The 23,421-nt window shown below is 42.9% G+C and overlaps 1 protein-coding gene across 1 annotated transcript in view; it reads left to right on the forward strand.

Moving 5' to 3' along the window:
* Window positions 1-23,421, forward strand: part of PRKCH (protein kinase C eta) — a 222,009-nt gene that overhangs the window by 49,461 nt on the left and 149,127 nt on the right. The window contains exon 2 of the mRNA XM_025869921.2: window positions 17,681-17,744. Within this exon, the coding sequence (XP_025725706.1) occupies window positions 17,681-17,744 (64 nt within the window). The remainder of the gene's footprint in view (window positions 1-17,680; window positions 17,745-23,421) is intronic.

The following is a 23,421-nucleotide window of genomic DNA, read 5'->3' on the forward strand; positions in this document are numbered from 1 at the left end:
ACTAGGCTTGGGCTGAGGGCCTGCATTTGTGTGATGTATAGCAGGAAACTCTGGCTTCGGGGTGGGGGGCCGGCTGCTGGGCAGGAGCTGGAGAAGGTCCTACAGCTCTTACTCCCTTGGCATTGGGCAGAAAAATGAAAAGCGGGGCTGTCTTGAAAACCTGCTCTGAGTCCATCTATTTTTTAGCTGAGGCATTCCTATTCAGATTTTCTACAACTCTGTGAAATCAGATAGTGTAATGGGCATGATGTCATTCGCATTACACAGCCTTGGCTTCAGAAAAAATACTCATTATGTTAGATGGTAGCTGGAAGCAGTTTGTAGCTGATTTCTCTCTCTCTGTCTCCCCTCTTTTTTTTAAAAATATTTATTTATTTGACAGAGAGAGACATAGCGAGAGAGGGAACACAGGCAGGGGGAGTGGGAGAGGGAAAAGCAGGCTTCCCGCGGAGCAGGGAGCCCGATGCGGGGCTCGATCCCAGGACCCTGGGATCATGACCTGAGCCGAAGGCAGACCCTCAACGACTGAGCCACCCAGGCGGCCCCGCCTTCCTTCTCTTTTCCCCTCTCCCTCACTTTGTGCTTTTCCTCTACTTTACTTTTAACTTAAGGGAAAACACCCTACCAACAGCTTGTCTGAAAACAGGCGGAGAAAGGAATACTCTAAAATAAAGCCCTGTGGGGGCCCTTGGGTGGTTCAGTCGGTGAAGCGTCTGCCTTTGGCTTAGGTCATGATCCCAGGGTCCTGGGATTGATCCGACTCTGTGCTCAGGAGGGAGTCTGCTTCTCCCTCTGCCCCTCCCCCTTGCCCTTCCCTCTCTCTCATTCTCTCTCAAATAAATAAAATCTTTTTAAAAAGATGTTTAGAAAGCCCTGGGGTGGTCACTGTGGACCACCTCCAGGAGTGTGCAGTAACACAGAACGTCACAGTAGGAGAACTGGCTCAGGCTGGAGATGCTAACCCTGTGCCAGGTGGGGGAAGTTAGGAACCAGATGTCTTAGCATTCATATGGTAATAATGTTGCATACACACTCTCAAAAGGTTAGGTGTTCTTTGGCACTGCTGCCTCTGGCTTTCTTTTCATCCGTTTGGTGACAGAATCAGATTTATCACCCATCAATATTGCTAATTCAGACTTTAATTTCTCTAAAAGTTACCTGGATTTAGGGCTCACTGGAGGCGATTTTTATTTAAAAGGCATTTTTCTTAAATAGGCATTTTTAAATAATTTCAGATTTACAGAAAGGTCATGAAGATAATACAGAGAATTCTCATACATCCCTACACCCAGTGTCCTCTGTTATTACTGTCTTACGTCAGTATGGTACATTCGTCACAGCTAATGAACCAATAATGATATACTATTCTTAAACCTCATAGATGAATCAGATTTCCTTTGTTTTTACCTAATGTCCCTTTTCTGTGTCAGGATTCCATCCAGGATACTACATTTCATTGTCATGACTCCTTAGTCTCAAGGAGACTGTCATAGTTTCTCAAACATTCCTTGTTTTTGGTGAGCTTAAAAGCTTGAGGAGTACCAGTAAGGTATTTTGTACAGGAGTACCAGTCAGGTATTTTGTACAGGAGTACCAGTCAGGTATTTTGTAGAACATCCTTCATTTTGGCTTTGCCTGAGGTTTCTCTTGTGGTTAGACAGGGGTTATGGAGTTCTGGGGAGGAAGACCACGCTTAAGGTGTGGCGAGTTATGCCCCACCTCCTGGAGGGGGGTGGTATGTACACACATTATTTGATATTCTTTTGCTTTGGAGATTTGTCTCCTCCCCCATTTATTTAGTCAACCATTTATTTAGGCCTGTGTGGACTTGTGAATATTTACTTTATACTTTGGGTTATATACAATACTACATTACTTTGTGGCTCAAACTCTTCCAGTTTTGGCCTTTGGGAGCTCTTTCAGTGTCCTTTTGTGGCATACTCCCCATCATTGTGTCAGGTGAACGTGATAACCACTACACTATGGACCCCCCACCCATCATTGTGGGTTTTTTTTTTTTCTTTAAACACTTTCTTACTCTTTCTGGCACTATAAGATGCTTCAGGCTCATTGTATGTAGTCCTTGATACATTTTTGGAATCAGCCATTTTTCCAAGGAGCCCTGGTTCCTTTTTATCAGAGAATGGAATTTGAAACCAAGCTCTGGATGCTTCGATGTGCATGTTGTTCATTGCGTCCAGGTCCTCCCAGCTGACGGGAAAGAGATGTATGCATCTTAACTTTTGTATACACACATATCTGTAAGTATTTCTAGATGTATCCTTCTGTAGCTGTATTAAGCAAACCTGAGTTCATACGGATGTCTCCAACTCCAGGGCAGTACCACATGGGCCACATTCCAGCCTCTCTCCCTTGTCTGCGGACTCCCACCACCCTCCATCCATCTGTTACTCACAGGTATAGTGCTGTCAGAACGGTTAACTGAGATCACTCCCCCCACGCAACTTTAGCTAGAGTTCAGTGCTTCCTTTGGCCTCGAGTCTTCCCTCACGTCCGGAGTTCCTTAGGTCAGCACCTTTTCCCTCACTCCTGTCAGTGAGGTGATTGCCTACATTTTAATACAGCTGATTCTCATGTTGTGGTCTGCATTCCATCCTGGGATCTCTTGACTCCCTTTTTTAATGGCATGCATTCAGGTTCACTGTGCTGTGAAGTTTTAAGGGTTTTGACAAATGCTGAGTGTCCTGCATCTACCCTACTCCTACTGCTCTAGAAAATCCCTTGTACTAATGAAGACATTCTTAAGAATTTGGAAGTGCTGCTGGGTAGAAGAAATAGGAATAAATATTAGACAACAGTATCTTATAGGAAAAGGCTGTGGGGTCTTGTCGTTTGCTGCTCTAAGAGAAGGAAACCGTGTGGGTTGGGTTTTCCATTTTGGTGAAAACCCCTCAAAGAGTCCTAGTTCAAGGTGTTTGAGTACCTCTGATTTAGATGAGGGGTGGGAAGTGGGTGGTGGCTGTTCTATCTCAGGTTTCTCTTCTTACTTCCCAAGCCCATCTATAGCCTCAACTCACCATTTTGTGTAACATCCTGTTGAAAGTCCTGCCATCCTGTTGCATCTGAAAGCAGTTCTGGTTTTAATTTCACCTGATGTTTAGAAACTGCTCTGCTGTTAGGCTGTCACCTGGCTGATGCCCTGGTGGGCTTGCAGCTGTGGATGGAAACTAGTTCCTAAAAGCAGACAAACTTTGCTTTAGGAAGAAGGGAGAGAGTGGAGCAGGTGAAATTCATGAAACCTTCTCAGGTGGCAAATATGAACCTGGTCCATCAAAAAGACAAATGCTTTAGGATTCTGTTCACAGGGTGGTGGGAATGGTAGTGGGGACCCTAAAACCCAAACCTAGTTTAATTGGCCACCAATTTATTCTTTTCCCTCTGTACAATATGGTGGGGATAATGGTGCTAATCTTCTCACTCAAGGCAATTGTGAAGATAAATGGGGGGGGGGAAAGCATGTGAAACTGCACATGCATATGGTGCCTTTCTGCACTCGCTGCTTTCTCTTTTACTGGTTCTGCTTTCTCCCAGCCTCTGAACATGGCTTTGGTCCTTGACCCTTTGCTCTTTCAACCGTACCTTCAGTCCTTGGGATCAACTGTCTTGTGGCTCAGTTGTGCTTTTGTACGGGTGCTTTTGCTTGGCCCTTTGTTTTAAGTTTCAGACGCATCTATCTTTTTGCCAAACACTTCAACCTGAATGTCTCCTTACAAAATCCGTATGTTTAAAAATTAAAGTTGTCCTCAACCAACTCAACTTCTAGACACTCTTACTTCTTCCAGGCTGTCTTAGAAGCTTTCAGTTACTGGAGCCCTTTTTGGCTTTTCATCATCTCAAATCTCAGTCCACACGTCATGCTGAACTCTGTTTGCAGCATTTTCCTCCTGTCTCCTCCACTGCCCACCTGTGCCATTGGAATAGACTCCTAACTGTGCCCGCTATCCCCAGTCCAGTCTATTCCCTGCCAGGTTGGCTTCCAGCCTATCTTTTACTATTACTAGTCTCCTTTTTTAAACTTAAATTTGAACTCCAGTTGGCATCCAAACTTGCATTTCTAGCTTTCCTTTCAAACTCAATTAAACCATGTAGTATAGTTTAACTAAACTACATGTTCCTTCCTGCCTTTGTGCTGTTCTCTCTCTTCCTATCTTGGCAGGGGAAATTGTAGAGGTGCTACCAAACTTGCAGGGCAGGTACAGGGGTATGGATGCACTATAACTTAGAATGAGGAGGACCTTTCCAACAGAGCTACTAAAGATGGGATGGGTATCATGGAAGAAGTCTGTCTGTTACCTCCTGGTTCCCATGCATGAGGACCCCATTAGGTCCTTATCTTCCTCCACCTCTGAAGCATGTGGCTTCTCTTCTTTTTGGAAGTTGCTTTCTCCCATGTCCATGACACCGCACTTGGACGAGACCACCCACCTCTCGGATTGCATCTCTGGGTCTTCTTTCTTCCATCTCCTACATGAATCTCCTTTCCTGTTGCTCCCATTCCTGTGCTCTTTCTTGAAAAGTTTCATCGCTCTTAGTGATCACCTTTTGAGAAAGATTCTCAAATAAGAACCCGAGACCTATCTTTATAGTTTGTCTGTGTTTCTAACTTCTCGTCAGATGTTTCTATTTGAGTACCTTGTGTCCAAATTTGAACTCATTTCCTTCCTTCTAAAACATGTTCCTTCCCCTTGAGTTCCCTGGCTTGATTAATGGCGACAGAGGTTGGCAGACTTTTTCTGTAAAGGGCCAGACAGTAAATATTTTTGGCTTTGTGGGCCGTAAGGTCTTGGTCATAACTACTTAACTCTGCCTTTGTAGCACAAAAGCACCCACAGTTAATATGTAAACAAAGATAGGTGTGCTATGTTTCAATAAGATTTTACTTACAAAAATAGGCAGTGGGCTGAAATTGGCTTATGGGTCATAGTTTGCGGACCCCTAGGTTACCCAGGTCCAAAATTCAATGTTTCTTTGCCTTTCTGCTACTTCCGTTTACTCTCTTCATATGATATTTAATTTCTGCTGATTCTACCCTTATGAAATGTTTCTTATTTCTAGAGCCTAGTGCTTCCCCATTCATTGGTCTAGTAGACAAAATACCCCTTTTACATGTTACTGTCCATCAATCTGCATGATCAGAAACCTCTGATGACTGCCCTAGGCCTGCATAATAAGGTTAAAGTTCTCCCAGTGCAGCTTCTTCTACGGTTTTGCCTCCAGCCTTTTCTTAGTCCTCTGAATGGACACTCTTCCACGTACACTAGTCTAGTTTGTGTTCTGCTCTTTGTTCTATCTCTGCTCATGATGCTCTCCTGACTCACAGTGGCCTCCCTTTCCGCTTATTGAAACTTGAATGTCCCCTCTTGATCTGCATGGTGCTTTTGATGTTATCCTTACCTTTTCCGCTGAGACTGTTCTGGGCTGTATTTTATAACTTCTCCATCTGAGGCAGCCCAGTAGATGGTTTGTTGACGTGGGTAATGGTCACACATTGAACTCTGTCTCTCCTCCAGATCTGCCCATCCCTTTGGAGTTCCTGTCTCAGTAAATGGCACCGGGGATCATCAATGGCCTTGGAGACTCTGTGACTGCCTATCTTTAATCCTCCATCACACCTCTGTTACGAGGTTTAGCTGCTTTTCCCTGTCCTGTTCCCCGCCCCCCCCCTCCCATCTGCCTCCTCCTCTCCATCCCCTCTGGTGCTGGCTTGGCTCAAGTCCTCTCCATTCTTCACTAAGACCACTTGACTAGCCTTTGAATGTGTATCTCCAACTCCAGCTTCTCTCTGCTTATAACCCAAACACCCTTTCTGTAGGGACCTGTCATGTAGGTGTGATTCTGCAACACTGTTGACTGAAACCCCTCTGTGGTTGTCCATTGTCCTAGGGTAAGGGCTAGCTTTCCAATGTGCCATGAGGCCATGACTGAATACCCTTTCCTCTCCAACCTCGTTTCTGCCCATTTCATTCACAGTCTACATTCAACCATATGTAACCCCAAAATGTCCTCTATACATTTGTATACACTTCCTTCTCTAATCTATCTGGAAAACTATCTGAATTTCTAGGAAGGGTATAAATGTCCCTTCTTATGCAGAGCTTTCATCTCTTCTTCTCTCCAGAAGACCAAAAAGAATAAAGGTGTCATAAGATAACCATTGGGAGAGACACTTGGGCTTGATGTATTTTCTGGTGTCCCTTCAAATTCAGAGTTTTTTAAAGTTGACCTGGAGCCTGAGCAATGAGCAATTAAGTAGAGAAGTTTGTAAAGCATCTTGAATGCTTAAGTATGCTAAATATGTAGTTTTGACTTTCTCCTTGCTTTGGTTTTGCTAGAACTTTTGCCTCTTCCTCTATTATAATGGATAGTGAGAGTCAACAATGTAGAATAATTCTGGATTTATTTATGTCCTCCCCCCTTTTAAGTAACCTGACATCTTCAGTTTAAAATGTTAGGATAGGGGCAGAGCATGAAGGAATAATTATTTCATTACAAATATTTGATATCTGCCTCTTCAGTCTAGAAAAGTAACATAACATCCGTGGCAAAACTTACTAGACTCTCCATCTCCTGCTATTTCTCCTTTCTTGTGGGAGCTTCCCCTCAGAGAAGGAGGCTTCTTCTGGGGCTAACAGCTCTTACCAGACAACCTACAGAGGCTGTGGAAAAGGAAGGAGGCTGTGAGGCTGCTGAGTAGGACGACATACATCTCCTCCGGCCATGGTCAAAAGCTACCTGTCCCTTTCATCTAGTGCCTCATCCTGGCAAGGAGAGAGTATGTTCTCTTTCTGGAAGGGTCTGTGGAGCAGAAAAGAGAAGGGTTGAGATCATGAAGAAAGTGACCCTTTAAAGTGTTCTTTGATGTGGGGGATACCCAATATGGAGAGGGAATGCAATTGCTGTGGTTCTCTCTAGATTCGGAGTCTGCTCTGGTAGGAGGTCCCTGGGGACACCCTCCTGGAGGGGAAGGAAGGTGCCTTCTTAGTTTTGGAGGGTGCTATTTTGACAGGCCTCTGCTGTTTTCCAGGGTGGGTGTTTGGCTTCTTCACAAGGACTTCGCCTGTTCCTTTTAGTCCATTAGGAGCAGCGCCAGCAGCTCTAGACTGCCTGGGGGCCTAGGCAGGTCCCTTCAGAGCGTCCGTCCTTCTTCACAAAGGAGGCATCAGGTGAACCTTCCACCACCAAATTAAACTCCTAAGAGCTAAACGGGGAGGACTTCTAGTGGAGCATTTTGAAGAGCCTAAGGCAACTTCCATTTAATTTACATTTTCAGTCCCTTAGATGCTGGAGTCAAAGATTGAGAGAGACACACCCACAACAGTACACCATTTCTCTCCTTAGCCCACTCCTTGGCAGAGGGAAAAAAAATTAGTCCTCAGAGATACTCAGTCTTGACTACTCCTAATTTTTTGTTATGGGCAGAAAAACTTTGAAAAATTATTATTTTTTATTTATTCATTTATTTGACAAAGAGATAGAGAGCACAAGCAGGCAGAGAAGCAGGCAGAGGGAGAGGGAGAAGCAGGCTCCCCGCCGAGCAGGGGAGCCCAATGTGGGACTGGGATTATGACCTGAGCCGAAGGCAGACGCTTAACGCCTGAGCCACCCAGGTGCCCCTGAAAAATTAATTTTAATGCACTAGACTTTTACCTTTGCCAGAAGAGACATCGTTTATGCTAGAACATAGGAGTAATTGGCTCTGAGTTGAAATAATTCTAAATTTAAATTTACAACGGTTTTGTGGGTATGTGTAGCTGGGCTGGTGAAGAGTTATCATGAGCCTTAAGTATGAATTTTAGAGACAGATTCTTTAGTAGTCTTCAAACCTCCTTACTTGCTCAGTGGAGTTCAGAAAGCACTTCTGACTTGGAATCGTAGAATATTAGATATGAAAGAGACTTAAAAGGCTAGACCACTAGATGTCCTGTGACCAGAGCTGTGGTCACAGCCCGGGGCTCTTTTTCCCATCCCCCTCTCTCACCACAGTGGAGGGTCCAGACTTGGCGAGATGAGGATTTAATCACTAAAATAAAAATAATATCTTTCTTCACTTCCAACTTCAGTCAGATTTGATAAGCCCCACTTTTCTGTTCAGTTTTTGCCACCTTTTTCTGATAATTTTTAATCTGTGGTACTTCTTAGTGTGCCTTGAACTCCTAAAACTTATCTGGTTGTTAGAAAAAATAGAAAATCAGCAGGGCTATAGGATTTGCCTCGTTCACCCTCTTTTGCTCTAAACTCCTTCCCGCAGTGAGGGGATGCATTGTGTGTCTACAGCACATGACACTGACTTGGGTCCTCCAGGCAGCTGACTAATGGGGTCCTGAGCTGCCCGCTGCTTTTCACCAGCCCCAGCACAGACTTGCCACGCTTAGCAGCTCCTGCCTCGTACCCCCATAGGGAGCCATCTAGTGACATCATCAGGCTGGTCTGGGGCCACGCCCACTGGCCTTGGCAGTGAAAAGTTGAGCCTGGTACACCGAAGCCTGGCATTTGGCAGGGAGCACCCTCAGATGCTGACGGCATGAGTCTTGCCTAAGTTCCCAAAGGATTCTGGTGATGTGATGACCCAACATACCAGAAGCCCAGGCAAACTGGCATCAGGGAAAGCAAAAGACCGTGGGCAAGGCTGCGGTGACCTATAGGCAGATGCAGTCCCACACAGCAGCCTTGAGGCAGGCTGCTATGGAGACAGTATGGGATCTTCCCTGACCTGGGTCTTGGCTTGGCTTCACTGCTCGTGACCTTGGTCAATTCCACAACCTCTCTGAGCCTCCATTTTCCCCCATCTGTATAGTGGTGCTGGTGATACTTATCTTTGCAGGTGGTGAAGGTCCTACACATTAATGAACTCAAGACATAGTAGCTATTATTTCTATTACTAAAGAACACAGCCACACACCTCCTTGTTGGTTATTGGGACAATCCTGTATTTTTTTCCACTAGGAATTAGAACTCTCATTCTGAAGCCTGATAGTTTCAGCTGGAAGAGAATTGTGAAATGCTTTATCATGTTTTTAGGTTGTTACTTATCCCTAGAGCAAGACTTAGAAAAATTACAGAAACAAGCCACCAAGCCAAAAATCTGAATATCACAGATGTCTGGATCAAGGCCCAGAGAGTCTAGGTGAACTTCTACCTTTGCCCAAATAAAGGATTGTTTTTTCTTTTAATATGCTAGATCCCTCTGCTTACCCCAGGACAAAATGAATATTAAGTAGACAGAAGGTTCCTGTCTGTGATCAATTCTAATGCCTTTTGTGAAGGGAAATGGTTGTAAATTTTTACCAGTTAATTAAATGAGTGTTTCCGTTGAGTTCTGTGTGCAGGCTTTTATCCAAGCCTGTTTAGAATCATGCAGCATCAGAGCTAGAAGGGTTTTTAGACAACCCTCTCATTTCATGGCTAAGGAGACAGTCAGGATGTAAGTGACTTGCTTAAGTGATGCCAAGGGGAAAGCAAACCTTAGCTAGGGGTGCAGGGGGGAAAGAGGGGGTTCCTAGAGATTTGGTGGGTATATCATGTGAACAGAGCATGATTCCTAAGCAGTGGGGCCCATGCAGTCCTTATGCTAGTGGTATGCCTTGGTGCCATCTTGGAGTGCTTTTCTATTTTATGAAGTGCTGTCACATTTTTATTATAAGATAAAATATTCTATTTTATAGGTGATGAAATTGAGGTGGTCAAATGAAACTTCCAATTCAATTCATTAGACCAAATCAATAGATATTTGAAGTGTTTACTTGGTTCGAGGAACTCTGCTAGGCCCTTTGAGGAACATAAAAGTGTCAGATCCTGCTGGAATGGAGCATACAGACTTATTGCAAATGACTGGATATAAGTATATGAAATTTATCTAATTGTTCAAGGGCATAGATAAGTATTAAGATAATAATCAAGGTAGGAATTTTGAGACTGGTGGAATCAATGTGCATGTCAAGATCTTCCTGGCAAAACTTCTTCCTTCAACTCCTGTGACTGTGTCATTTTCGTCAGGTGCACTTGGTTACGCATCCCACCTGCAGCCCCAGGGAACTACTTTGGGAAATCCTGAGCACCTGGCAATGATCCCAGCCCTAGGAATAATTCAGTAAAGGTTTGAATGAATGGATAGGTGAAGAGAGATTTTCCAAGCAGAGACAACAGCATGAGCAAAGGTGTGGCTATGCCCTGGTGAGTAGACAGGCCTGACCAGAAGAGCAGGTTTAAAGAATGGAAGCTTGAAAAAGAGGTTTGGATAAATTAGTGGAAAGGCAGGGAAAAGAGAACCCAGGTGGCCCAGACAGCTAGGTGGAGCAGCTTGAATTTTCTTCTGAAGGCACTGGGAAGCCAGAGGAGGCTTTGCTGGGGAAAGTTGATGAGAGTGGCACTTTGGAAAGGGTATCTGGGGCAGTGAGGTGTAGACTCTTTTTGTTTGTTTGTTTTTAATTTTGAAATTTATCAATTTCTTTTTTTTTGGTGACTTGTATATATCCTGTACTTGATGTCATATCTTGTACTTGGATGTCATATCTAGGAAACCATCACCTAACCCAAGGTCAGGAAAATCTAATTCTTTGCTTTCTTGTAAGATTTTTACAGTGTTAGCTCTTGGCATTGGGTCTGTGATCCACTTTGAGTCACCTTCATTCCTTGGCATGTGGATATCCAGTTGTCCTGGCATCTTTAGTTAAAAGGTAGGGGCCACCTTCATTCCTTGGCATGTGGATATCCAGTTGTCCTGGCATCTTTAGTTAAAAAGAATATTCTTTCTCCATTTAATTGTCTGGGTACTCTCATTTTGGTAATCTCTCCCTACCCACTTGTGCTATTCACAACTGATGAGTTTTCTATCGGTATACATTAGTTTGCCTTTTCTAGGCAGAAGGTACTCTTTTTTGTTTGGTTTCTTTCATTCAGTATTCTTCCATGTTGTTTGCAGGCATCAACAGTTCCTTCTTTTTATTGTTGAATACTATTCCAGTGTGTGGCTTTACCACATTTTTAAAAACTCCTGTGAGCATTTGTGTACATATCTTTGCATGGACATATGCTATCTTTATTCTTGGGTAATTATTGGGAGGGGAATGGCTAGATCAAATGGGAGGTATACCTGTAACTTTTTAAGAAAATTTCCAGCTGTTTCCAAAGTAATGGTACCGTTTTACAGTTCCATCAACAGTGTGTAAGAATTCCAGTTGTTCTGTATTTGTACAAACAGTATAGTCAGACTTCTCAATGTTAGCTATCCTAGTAGGTATATGTTGTTGTTGCATTGTGGTTCTAATTTGCATTTCTTCAATGAGTAATGATGTTGAGCTTGGTTTTTGTATCTATCTGCCATCTGTATATCTTCTTTGGTGTAATGTGAAGTGATGAAATCCGTTTTTGGAAAAGTTGGATTGTTTTCTTATTACTGAGTTTTGCAAGTTCTTTATCCTGGATACAGATATTTTATCAGATATATGATTTACAACTATTTTCTCCTAATCTGTGACTCATCTTTCATACTCTTGACTGTGTCTTTCAAAGAGCAGAAACTTTAATTTTGATGAAGTCCAATTTATCGTTTTTCTTTCATGGATTGTGTTTTTGGTTTTGTATCTAGAAAAATTTGTCTAACTCAGAGTCCCCCCAATTTTCCCTTATGTATTTTTCTTGAAGTATTAAATTTTAAGTTTTGCATTTAGGTCTGTGATCCATTTTGAGTTAATTTTTGTGTAAGTTACAATGTCGGAGTTGAAGTTCTCTGTTTTGCATGTGGACATCCAGGGGTTACAGCACCATTTGTTGACTCTGAGTTTTTCTTATCCACCTGTGCTTTTAGAATGTCATTTTTAAAAAGTTCATTGCTTACTGAGTTTTGACCAGGGCCCAGGAGTTGCCCTCCTGATCCACAGAAGTGGTCTTTGGAGAGAAGGGTTAGTACAGTCATTGCTCCCTGAATGTCTGTTACAGAAAGCATGCTCAATGTGTCCATTTCTATGTGAAGTCCCCCTAGCACTCTGGCCTTAGCCCTGTTCTGTTGGACATTCTCTCAGTGCTTTAGATGATGACATAGCTACCGTAGGCCCCGGAGTCCATAAAGTTGAGAAGGAAAGTGATTTGAACCAACTGGATTTGGGATTCAGCAAACCTTGGGGCCTAAAACAAGCTGAAATTCTAGGGAAAAAACACGAAGCTCCTAGGATTTGGGGCCTAATCACTACCCAGGATGTGGGAAGCAGAGCCTTATGGGCCATAGAAGAGATGCAAAGGTTTTAGTTGCTAGCAAATTCAACCTGGGTCATTGGGCCTTCTCATAGTGCTCATGCAGACGGTTGCTGCATCAGTAATGGACAGTGTCATTGTCAAGATCAAGGTTGGTCATAATCTTGCTCTCCCCTGCGAGGGTCGGGTCATACCTGCAGGCTGATGGTCTCTCTTTAAGGGCCTGTGCCCTTAAAGGAGGCTGTGATTAAAGAGAGAAAATAGGGCACATCTGAGGAAACTAATCAGAATGTTGGAAGGAGAAAACCATGCCCTATATGAAGCTGATGAAAGAGCTTGGGATATCCATATTTGTTAACTTATTTACTCATTAGTTCCATGATTGTTTCAGTCCTCTTATGTTCAAGGTAAGATTCTAAGGGACAGGGCATAATGATTGCAACATGATATGGAGTCCAGCGATGGTCTCTAGAATGGTGTGGAGTTGCCCAACTGCTTCAAGAGGTCTAGGAAGATCTTCCTGTAAAGATGAGTTTTGAGTTGAGTCTTTTTTTTTTTTTTTACTTTAAATTCAATTAATTAACATATGTATTATTGGTTTCAGAGGTAGAGGTCAGTGATTCATCAGTCTTATATAATACCCAGTGCTCATTACATCACATGCCCTCCTTAATGGCCATCACTTGAGTTGAGTCTTGATTGACAAATAGGAGTTTGACAATTAAAGAGAGGAAAGGGTTTTCCAGGCAGAAAGATTGCATGCCCCCAGGCCCTGGGCAATAAGTGTCAGACAGGTAATGTGTAGTTTTCACAGTTTTGACTATATTCCCCAGTATGCTGTCTGACTGTAATCCGTTTTGTTGATCTCTCAGATTAAATGAAAAGACATGCCTCCCAGGGGAGTCTACAAGTAATTCGAAGAGACTGGGGGTACAGGTTGTATATATGTTTGGCATGGTGGGGACACAGCATGGAGGGCTATGTGCCAGGCTAAGGAGTTTGGAGGGGAAACATGGAAGGATTTTATTTATTTATTTATCTATCTATCTATCTATCTATCTATTTATTTATTTTAAAGGTTTTATTTGTTTATTTGACAGAGAGAGAGACAGTGAGAGAGGGAACACAAGCAGGGGGAGTGGGAAAGGGAGAAGCAGGCTTCCTGCCAAGCAGGGAGCCCGATGCGGGGCGCGATCCCAGGACCCTGAGATCATGACCTGAGCCGAAGGCAGTTGCTTAACCAACTGAGCCACCCAGGTGCCCCAACATGGAAGGATTTTAAATTAGGAAGTCACATGGTCAGATATTCATTTTTGAAAACTGTCATTGGCAGCAGTTGGGGGAGGGTGAGTCTGGAGACAGGAAATAGCTAGAAGGCCATGCAGTTGGCCAGGTGAGGCATGGTGGTAGGAGTAGGGAAGAAGAGGCAGGTTTAGGAGAGGCACAGAAAGTGGGTTTGATGGGATCTGGTAGAATTATATGTATGTGGTGAGGAGCCTGGGCTGCTGGGTGAGTGGTGGAGTCAGGACTGTGGGGTGTCAATTAAGGGAGTATAGGATAAGAATTTGGATTCTGGGCATGTTGATGTATTGAATTAAAGGAACTTGTCTCAGTGGGACAAGGGGGTGGAGACTTCAGAAAAGGTGCATATATAGGTTTGGGAGTGAAGTCTGTGCTAGAGACTTAGGAAATGAATATGACACTGCCCCCTGTCTTTAGCCTGTACCCTTTTGGAGGTTCTGATATGTTTGTTTCTTTCTCTTACTCCTGCCCCCAAAGAATCTCAAGTTGGTGCTGAAATCATAAGGCTGAATCTTTTAATGGAAGAAAAAGAGGACTTAGCAAGATTTTAAAAGCAACCTGTGGGAGGGAGGGAGGGAGGGAGAGAGAGAGAGAGAGAGAGAGATTGAGAGAGAGATGCTGGAAAGGAGCCTGAGAGAGAAAGAAAAGAGTGAGAGGAAGACCAGGGAAGAGGGTGTCCTGGAAGTAAGGAAATTCATGTTGAAGGAAGCTGTGAGGATCAGAACTGCAGAGATCAGTGGAGATGAAAACAGACATATCTTTGGATTTGACAGCAGGACACGCCAAGGGTTGCAGGAGCTGCTTCAATGCCAGAGGGAGGCAGAAGGTCAGGCTGTAGGTGGCAGTATGGATGTTAGAAGGTATGGGGGGAGGCCATAACTGTTTTTAAATATTTGACTTATCCTCTTTGGCTGCCAAGTTGGATGAGTCTTTAGGTGCTGATGATAGGACACCCTACTCACTGGCCAAAGCAAAAGGAATTTACAGGCTCAAATAACTGAAAAGTCCAGAAGAATCAAGCAAGGCTTGATCTCAGAGTGTAAGTGGTATCAAGATCTGGTCTCTTTCTGTCTCTCCACTTTCTCTTCTTATCTGGCTTCCTTCTCCAGCCCAATGTGGTGGCAGGAAGAGTACTGGAAAGTTCAGCAGAAGTGAGATCTTGTCTCTTTCTTGTAGATCCAGGATTCTTAATTGGACCTACTTGGGTTTTGTGCCCAAACCTGAGCCAGTGACTGTGGGAAGGGAATAATGATTACTCAGATGATCGGTTGGAGGACATGTGTCCACTCCTGGCTAGTCATCGTGGCTGGAGGAGTTCAGGGCACTGATTGGCAAGGCCTGGGTCATGTGGCCAGTGGAGATGGGAACAGAATCCCAGCTGAATCATGGGGACTACCTGCAAGGGAGGGGTAGTTCTCGAATAAGAGCTGAAGTGCAGTTCCTGGAGGCTGGAATGGATGTTCTAGCTGGAAAGAAAATAGCCATCAGAGCTGTAGGGGAAAGACTAGGATCAGTGCATGGAAATTATTGGTTGCTACACTTCTGCTTTTAGAGAGAGATCTTTCTATGCAGTGCAGGAATGAGCGAGGCCAACTGTGGAGGTAGCAAGTTGGCTGACATGGGGTTGGGCGGGGGGGTGGGGGAGGTCCAAGCAATCACTATGAATAGATGCCAACAGCCCATCAGCGCTGAGTAAATGGAGGAGGTGATCTGGAAGGCGGTGTTTTCCAAACTGTTTCTCTGTAGCACAGTTAGGAATACATTTTTACACTAAAACCCAGTATACCCTCAAAATGCATATGAAACCGCAAGCAGAAGTTTCATGACAGAATACTTTTCCTTACTAAGTGACACGTGCATCTTTACTCTTCCAGAATCCCAGTTGTGCGCAACCCAACTCCGTTGTTTTCACGTCAAACTAATGTCAAACCTGCCATTTGTAACTCCCTATTCTAAGGTCAGGGGGTTAGGTGGCATAGGCTTGAAGCTGGTGTTTGAGTCTGGCTTTTCCATGGTGATGGTGGCACTGGTCAAAACTGAGGAAGCAAACCTGTCCTGCTTGTGCGAGTTCCGGATTCTGCCGGTGCCAGAGCAGCTCCGGGCCCGTGGGGGGGGAGTGGCCTTCTTTGTGGGCCCGCAGGGCAGTGTTGGAGGGAGGTTCCGTGCTGGCGTGTGCTGGAGGAGCTCAGAGGCGGCCCCGGTAATCTGTCTGTCCGGAGGTTGGCCAGCAACGGCTTATGTTGTGAGGATGAATGTGTGTGCCTGTGTGTGCTCTCTCCAGGCCTTTATATTGAAGATGAGGGAGTGGCTTTTAAAAATAACATATTTTTGACTTGAAACAAGTCAAGGCAGAGAGTGGAGACAATTAGAGACTGACATCCTGTTTAGTCATCTCTCCAGAGAGCTCTATTTTCAGAACTGTTCCATAAAGGTTCACAAGTGGTATTAAGACAGTTTAGGGGATATTGTTAACTTAGCGGTTGTCGCGATGTCAGTAGCTGGTTTGAACACTGGGGTGATCTGCAGTGTGCTAACACCTTGACAGCAGATTTTGTGCAGAGGGATGGGGGGGTTGTAAGAATAGGCTGTTGTGTAGGTAAAGCTTTCTGAGTCAGAATGAAGCTGGCATCTTTTATTTTGGAAAAATATGTAATCAGGGTGTGGCATTAAAAATATGTGGTGGTAAGGTAGGGGAAGGTCAGTGCATTTTTTCCCTAGTCTTTGTCACCTATGGGTACAGTAAAAACGGTAAACTGCCAAGGCTCTCTGAGCTCATGTGGTGGAAGCCATGGCAGAAATGCTGAATGGCGATGTCACAGACTTTTGGATGAGAAGCATGAAGCTTGGGGTGGTTAAGGACCTTGCCCAGAGTCTAGAGCCAGCTGTGGCAGTCAGGCTGGAGACCATGTCCTTGTCTAGTTGGGCACGGTTGTGATTTGCATCTTCTTTAACTGTAATATTTTACCAAAAATGATCAGCTGTATCTGTACCCAGCTTCGCTGGACCTTTCTCTCTTTGAGGAAAGGTCAAAGGCAGAAATGGAGCCAGGGGCTGAATCTGACAAGATTTTGACAATTGTAAACTCATGTATTGGGGTCCAAAAGAACCTCACAATCCAAGGCTTAGCGGTGTTCTTGGATAGTTCAAGGTTAGCACCCAACATGAAGAGGGCAGAGTCTTGTCTACATGGGCTAGTGAGATCAGAGCAGATCTAGAGGGTGCTTCCTGAATCTAGAGGCGTGCTGCACCAGGACAGGACGGAGCCCGGAGACGGCAAGCTGCTGAGTTTGCAGACTGGGTGTCTCAGGAGCTCAGTGCATAGATAAGAGCTTTAAGGGATGTTGATACTCTGGGAACAGGCAAGGGTCGTGAATGCAGAGCTCCTGAATTGCCTTCCCTGTGCTTGCTGAAGATGAATTACACTCAAGTGAAAATGGTAGAGATGGAGACAGTATTCTTCTCATACTTTTTGCTTCCTAAAAGGAAAGGTTGCAGTTGACCACGCCACATTTGTTCATTACCTTGTATGTTGCCATTGTTTCTCTATTTCATAGACCTGCCATGTGGTTATTTTTTTTAAGATTTACTTATTTGAGAGAGAGAGAGAGAGAGAGAGAGAGAGAGAGAGAAAGGGGAGAGAGGCAGAGGGAAAGGGAGAGAGAGAGAGAGAGAGAGAGAGAGAGAGAGAGAATCTCAAGTAGACTTCCTGCTGAGCATGGAAGGGGCCCAAGGGGCTGAATCCCTCGACCCTGAGATCATGACCTGAGCCTAAATCAAGAGTTGGATGCTTAGCCAGCTGAGCCACCCAGGAGCCCTTCCCTACCATGTGGTTTAATAAAATGTTGCTCTGACGTAGGATAGGGATATCTCAGGAACAATGACCAAGTTTACAGGTGCTTCTCAATAATATCACAAAGAGCCAAAATGGAAGAGAATAAAATTCACGACAAGGGGAAACATTGAAAGAACTGTTTTCCTTAGACTTGCTTTTCCACCTTTACAGTTTCTTGTGTTTTCACTTGTTTCTTGCCCCTCTGCTGTTGAAGGGAAGACTTAGGTCTGATTGATGGCTGTGGTTTGCACAGCTAGGCCTCTTTGTAAAGCATTATTTGAGGCCCACAAAAAGTACTTTAAAATTGTAATATAACCCATAATTCTTTTCTCTTTCTAGGTGGATCTGGAGCCAGAAGGGAAGGTATTTGTGGTAATAACCCTAACAGGGAGCTTCACTGAAGGTAAGGATGAGTTTTGGGTGGTTTCTGGTGTAAGTATAGTTTTAGTTCCTACTCAGTAGGAATTTCTAACATGGAAATTATAAAAAGAGCATTTTGTAAAAGATGCTTTAAAAATTGTTTTACATTGTGTTGGTTGGTATTTAGTTTCTAATGATCTATTGGTTTGGATCGCCAGATTAAATATATTTGCTAAATCTGGCAATCTCATGATTTGTTTGACATACTGAGTTTTATTTTCTTCATCATCATCGTAGCTGAATTGGTTCTTGCCTCTTTTTGTTCATGTCTGTCAAATTGTATTATAGATTTTTGGTTTTGGGGCCAACTTTTCAGTTTGTCCTGAATGTGTTAAAAAATTTAAGGATCATGTTCTCCTCCTTATAATCTTTATCTCATCCTGCTCTTTAAGGGCTTCTATTCCTTGTCCCCTGGTGCCACCCCCACCTCCCACTCCCTAATGTTTAAAAAAAAAATTAGAGGTAAAATGTATATACAGTGAAACGACCAGATCAGAAGTGAGGAATTTGAGTTTTGGCAAATGCATGCAACCACGTCACCAGCACCCTGATCCAAGGCAAAGAACATTTCCACCACTCCGAAAGTTCCCTTCTGTCCTTTCCCAGTCAGGCTCCTGCTGTCAGAGGCAATGAATGGGTTGTTTTGTTTTCTTTTTTTCACCATAGATTAGTTTTGTCTATCCTGGAAGCTCATATAAATGGAACCATGTGGTATGTTCTCTTGTGTCTGATTTCTTGCACACAACATAATTTTGGTGAGATCCACTCCTGTCATTGTGTGCATCGGCATCCTATTCCATTGCATACCCATTCTCTTCTTGATGGACATTTGGAGTCATTATGAATAATGCTGCTATACACATGCTCATACATACATTTTTGTCGATGTGCACTTTCCTTTCTCTTGGGTGGATTTGTAGTCCTGGAGTTGTTGGGTAATAGAGGAAATATATGTTCAACTTTATAAGATACTCTCAAATGTTTTTCTAAAGTGGTTGTATTTTTATACTCCCACCAGCCATGTATGAGCGTTCCAATTATTCCATATCCTCCCCAACACTTGGTATGGTCTTTCTCTTTAATTTTAGACAGTCTAATGGGTATAAAGTGATATCTTGTGGTTTTAATTTGCATTTCCCTGGTGTTGAATACTTTTTCATGTGCTTATTGGTCATTTTCTTCCCAAGTGCCAGTTCAGGTCTTTTTGTTTTCTGAAATTTGGTTTGTCTTTTTATTACTGATTTATAGTTATGTTTTCTAGATAAGCATCCTTTGTGAGACATTTGTATTGTGAATACATTCTCCCAGTGCGTGTCTTGCCTTTTCACTTTCTTAATGGTGTCTTTGAGCAGAAGTTTTAAATATCTCTGAAGTCCAGTTTATCAATCTCTTCTTTCATAGTTTATACATTTTGTATCTTCTATAAGCAATCTGTCATAGGGTCACAGTAATATTGTCCTATTTTCTTTTAGAAGATTACATGCTTTTATGTTTAGGTCCGTGTTATGTTATATTTAGGTCTGTGTTCCTTCTTAAATTAATATTTGTGTGTGGAGGGGTTGAGATTTCTTTTCCCTATACTATAATCCAGTTGTTCTACTCCCTACCATTTCTTGAAGACTTTCTTTTTTCTTGGAACCTTTGTCACTGATCACTTGACCCTGCTGTGGATCTATTTATGAACTGTCTATTTTCTGTTGATCCATTTGTCTATCTTTATGCCAATACCACGCCATCTTCATTGCTGTTGCTTTGTAATAAGTCTTAAGGCTAAATAGTGAGAGTTCTCCAAATGCATTCTTTTTATTTGTTTGACTATTCTCCATATTTTAAATTTTGATGTCTATTTTAGAGTCAGCTTATCGATTTCCACACAAAAACCTAAATTTTGAATTGAAGTTGTATTGAATCTATCCATCAATTTGAGGAGAGCTGACATCTTAACAATCGTGAACATCTTCAGATCCATAAACTTGGTATATTTCTCCATTTACAGATGATCTCTAATGGCTTTCATCCATATCAATACTAGCAATTCTATATAATTTTCAATATAGAGATCTTGCACATATTTTAAAAAATGTATTCCTAAGTATTTTAAACTCTTGTTGCTGTTATAAATGGCATTTTAAAATTTTTATTTTGGAAATTGGTAACAGTATATAGAAGTGAATTTTTTCTTGATTTTGCATCCTATGAACCTTAAAAAATTTCACTTATTTGTTCTAGTAGGTTTTTCTTTTTCTTTTTTTTTTTTTTTGGTAGATATCTTAGGATTTCCTCTGTAAATAATTATGTTGTCTATGAATAAGGCAGTTTTCTTTTTCTTTTCTAATATTTATGGCTTTTATTTCCTTTTCATGTCTTATTGTGCCCGGAGGCCTTGAGGACAGACCTCCTTGTCTCATAACTAGTTTTAGGAGGAAAGAATTTAGTCTTTCCCTAGTAAGTGTGATGTTAGCTGTGGGCACTTTGTATATACTTTTCATCACAATCAAGGAAATTCCAAGTCCTAGTTTTCTCATAGGTTTGGTTTTTCTTTTCTTCCTTTCTTTCTTTTTAATCAAGAGTGACTGTTAAATTTTGGCAAGGGCTTTTTCTTTATCATGGACATGAGCATATGGTTTTTCTCCTTTGTTCCTTTTTTTTTCCCTAGCAGGCAGCTAAATTACTGGCTATCACCTTAAAATTGTGAAGGCTTTTGAGAGTGGGCTTTTTTTGTTTTGTTTTGTTTTTTACTTTTTCCCCTTAGTTCTTGGACAGATTCCATAGTCCCGAGACATCGTGTTCGTTCGTAAGACATAACCAAGTTGGGGCTTCAGTGGAAAGCCTAAGGTGTTTGAAGTCCTCTTAAAATTGTGGGACTTGGCCTTCAAACTCTCTCCTACAGTGGGAAACAGCAGACATCTCAACTCCTTTCTCTCAGCCTTCTCGTTACTGCTTTTGGTGGACTTCTCTGAGTCTCTCTTGTGTATGCACAGATTGGAGGAGTGAGTTTATAGATTTGGGGATTCTTCTCTCTGTGGCCATATCTTTTCCAGGATTTCTCTGCTCAATTTCCAGTCATCTGTTAGTCCTGAATCTTGTCATTTCACTCTTCAAGCCAGTAAAACCGTAGTTTTCTGCTTGAATTCTTTTCACTCAACCCTGTGCAGCCTGGGGAATATAACCTTTGGAGATGGCCTATAAATATGGATCTTGACCAGCACAATTCCCTTCTTTCAAGTGTCAGATTCCCTCCAATTTCTGTCCTATTTGGGGTGCTCTCCAGTGTTTTCAACTAATTGTTTTAAAATGTATTTCTAGGGGCGCCTGGGTGGCTCAGTCGTTAAGCGTCTGCCTTCGGCTCAGGTCATGATCCCAGGGTCCTGGGATCGAGCCCCACATTGGGCTCCCTGCTCAGCGGGAAGTCTGCTTCTCCCTCTCCCACTCCCCCTGCTTGTGTTCCCTCTCTTGCTGTGTCTGTCGCTGTCAAATAAATGAATAAAATCTTTAAAAAAATATATATATATGTATTTCTAGAGGTTTTAATTGTTTGTGGTGGAGGGTTAGTCTATTAAAAGCCACTCTACCATTACTAAAATCCTGTGAAGACTTTTAAACATGTGGCTTAATGGTTTGTCCTTTTGGTCTTGGCATTTTGCAAATTGGTGACACCTTTGAAAATTGGTTTTCTCTCCTCTCCGCTGACCGTTATTCATGTGGGAGAGTTGTTTTAATGTTAATGTTTAATTTTTCCATCTGTTGTCTCAATTGTTGCATCGTATCTTTTTGCTCCAATATTGAAATTAGCAGATATGTGGGATACTTGGACATGAAAAAGCTCTCCAGATTACGGTTTGGTCAGCTCAAAGACCTTTTTGTTTTGCTTGGTATCTTGTATGTAGAGGATTTGTGAGAAAAAGGAGTCTGTTGATAGCTCAAATAAAATATAATGTGGTATTATGGAACACTGTTGCTAGAACATTCTATAGCACATGAAACATGGGCAAAACCATGGTAGAGACAAACCCAGCCATGAGAGAAGAGGCAGAGCGAGGAGTGGATGAGATTCTCAATGTGTTGAACTACCTTTCGGCACTAGGTTACATGGGACCGATGGAGTGTGGCTGTGCACAGTAGACCAGGTGTCATTATGTGACTTCCTTTTTTTAAGAGTTATGCCACTTTTCAAAGACTAAATTGTATCAAGGTTCTGTCTTCTTTAATTGTAACACTAGAACACTGGGACTGGAATCCTTGCGGATGTTCTTGTTATATTAATTTATTAGTGATGAGAAAGGAATGCAAAATATCACTGGCGGTGAGTTCTTACCAGGTCATTGCAATGGCATTCCTTTTAGAGGGGACCCTGGGTAAAATTGTGAGGCTGGCCGAGTTCCTCTTTGGCAATCCCACCGCCCCTTTAAATTAGTCCTTCTTGCTGTCCGTCGTTAACTGTCTCTTACTCCAGTAAGATACCCAGTGATTTCCTCTCTCTAGGAACAGTTGCCAATAAGAAAGATAGTGAACTCGTGTACTAATTCACACTGGAGTGATAGTGATCAATATCTTAGTGCTCTACCCCTCTGAGGTGTGTCTGCATATTTTAAAAGCTGCTAAAACTGTTATTTTATCCATGAGAAGTAGATTTTTAATGTTGACATTTCAGGAGCTATGGCATCTATGTGTGGGATATATTTTAGAACCTCAGATCTGTTCTCTCTCTGTGGGAGCATTGTCTTGTCAGTGTGGCTCAGAGGCTGGGGTTCAGCTTGAGCTTGCACATTGCTTCTGCTTTAGAGCCCAGCTCCCTTGTCAAACGCAGAGGCCATGATAGCTGCCTGTGTGTGTGTGTGTGTGTGTGTGTGTGTTACATGAGGGAATGGAGCCCCACCATGCACCTGCTACAGCTGTGGCCGCAGCCGGGTCCTGGCATTGTGAGAATGTCCCTAGCTTGGCTTCCCTCCTGGCAGCCACTCTAGATTATGCCCAGCCATAAAATGACATATTGGCTGATAGAACATTTGGAGCTTTAGTTCTTATCTTGGATGCTGAAGGGCTTTGCTTAAGGAAGCACTCTGAAGTCAGGCTTGCCCAGTGTTCTCGGGCTGTGAAAGGAGCATTGGCCTGGGATCCCAGAGGGATGGCCAAAGCTCGAGAAATGTCGGTTGGGCCTCAGGGTGCATCAAAGGCTGTGGTTTTTGAAGGTCAGATGTTAAAATGTGTAGTGCTTTGCCAACTGTAGGGTGCTGTATGAAAGTATGCTAGCCCACATCCCATCTCCATGTTCCTGTTGTTATGGTAGCAGAATTCCTCTCATTCTCCCTGCCCCTGCCTGGGACCCCATGTATACTCAGCAAATTTGTTTTATTTTGAGATTGGATGTATTTTATATTAGAAGCTTCAAGAATTTAGTGAACAATGACGGATATGCTGCTGGCTTATCTCCATGCCTTTTTTCCTTTCATGGCCTCCTGTAGGAATTCTGCCACTAGCTGAGATTCTATAATTCCAAAGCTGTCCTTAAAAAAGGAAATGCTTAAGTGTGGCAATGATCTGTGATATACAGGGCTGGTGTTAGGAGCTACTGACTACTTCTCGTTTCTTCCTCTCTCATTTTCTAATCTTTCATTAGTTATGCTGAAATACCTGCTAAGGCAAACAGTTTTTATTATTAT

Source organism: Callorhinus ursinus, unplaced genomic scaffold (genome assembly GCF_003265705.2).
Source record: "Callorhinus ursinus isolate GAN/ISIS: 27379988/994484 unplaced genomic scaffold, GSC_fseal_2.0 scaffold8, whole genome shotgun sequence".
In the NCBI taxonomy this organism is placed as follows: domain Eukaryota; kingdom Metazoa; phylum Chordata; class Mammalia; order Carnivora; family Otariidae; genus Callorhinus; species Callorhinus ursinus.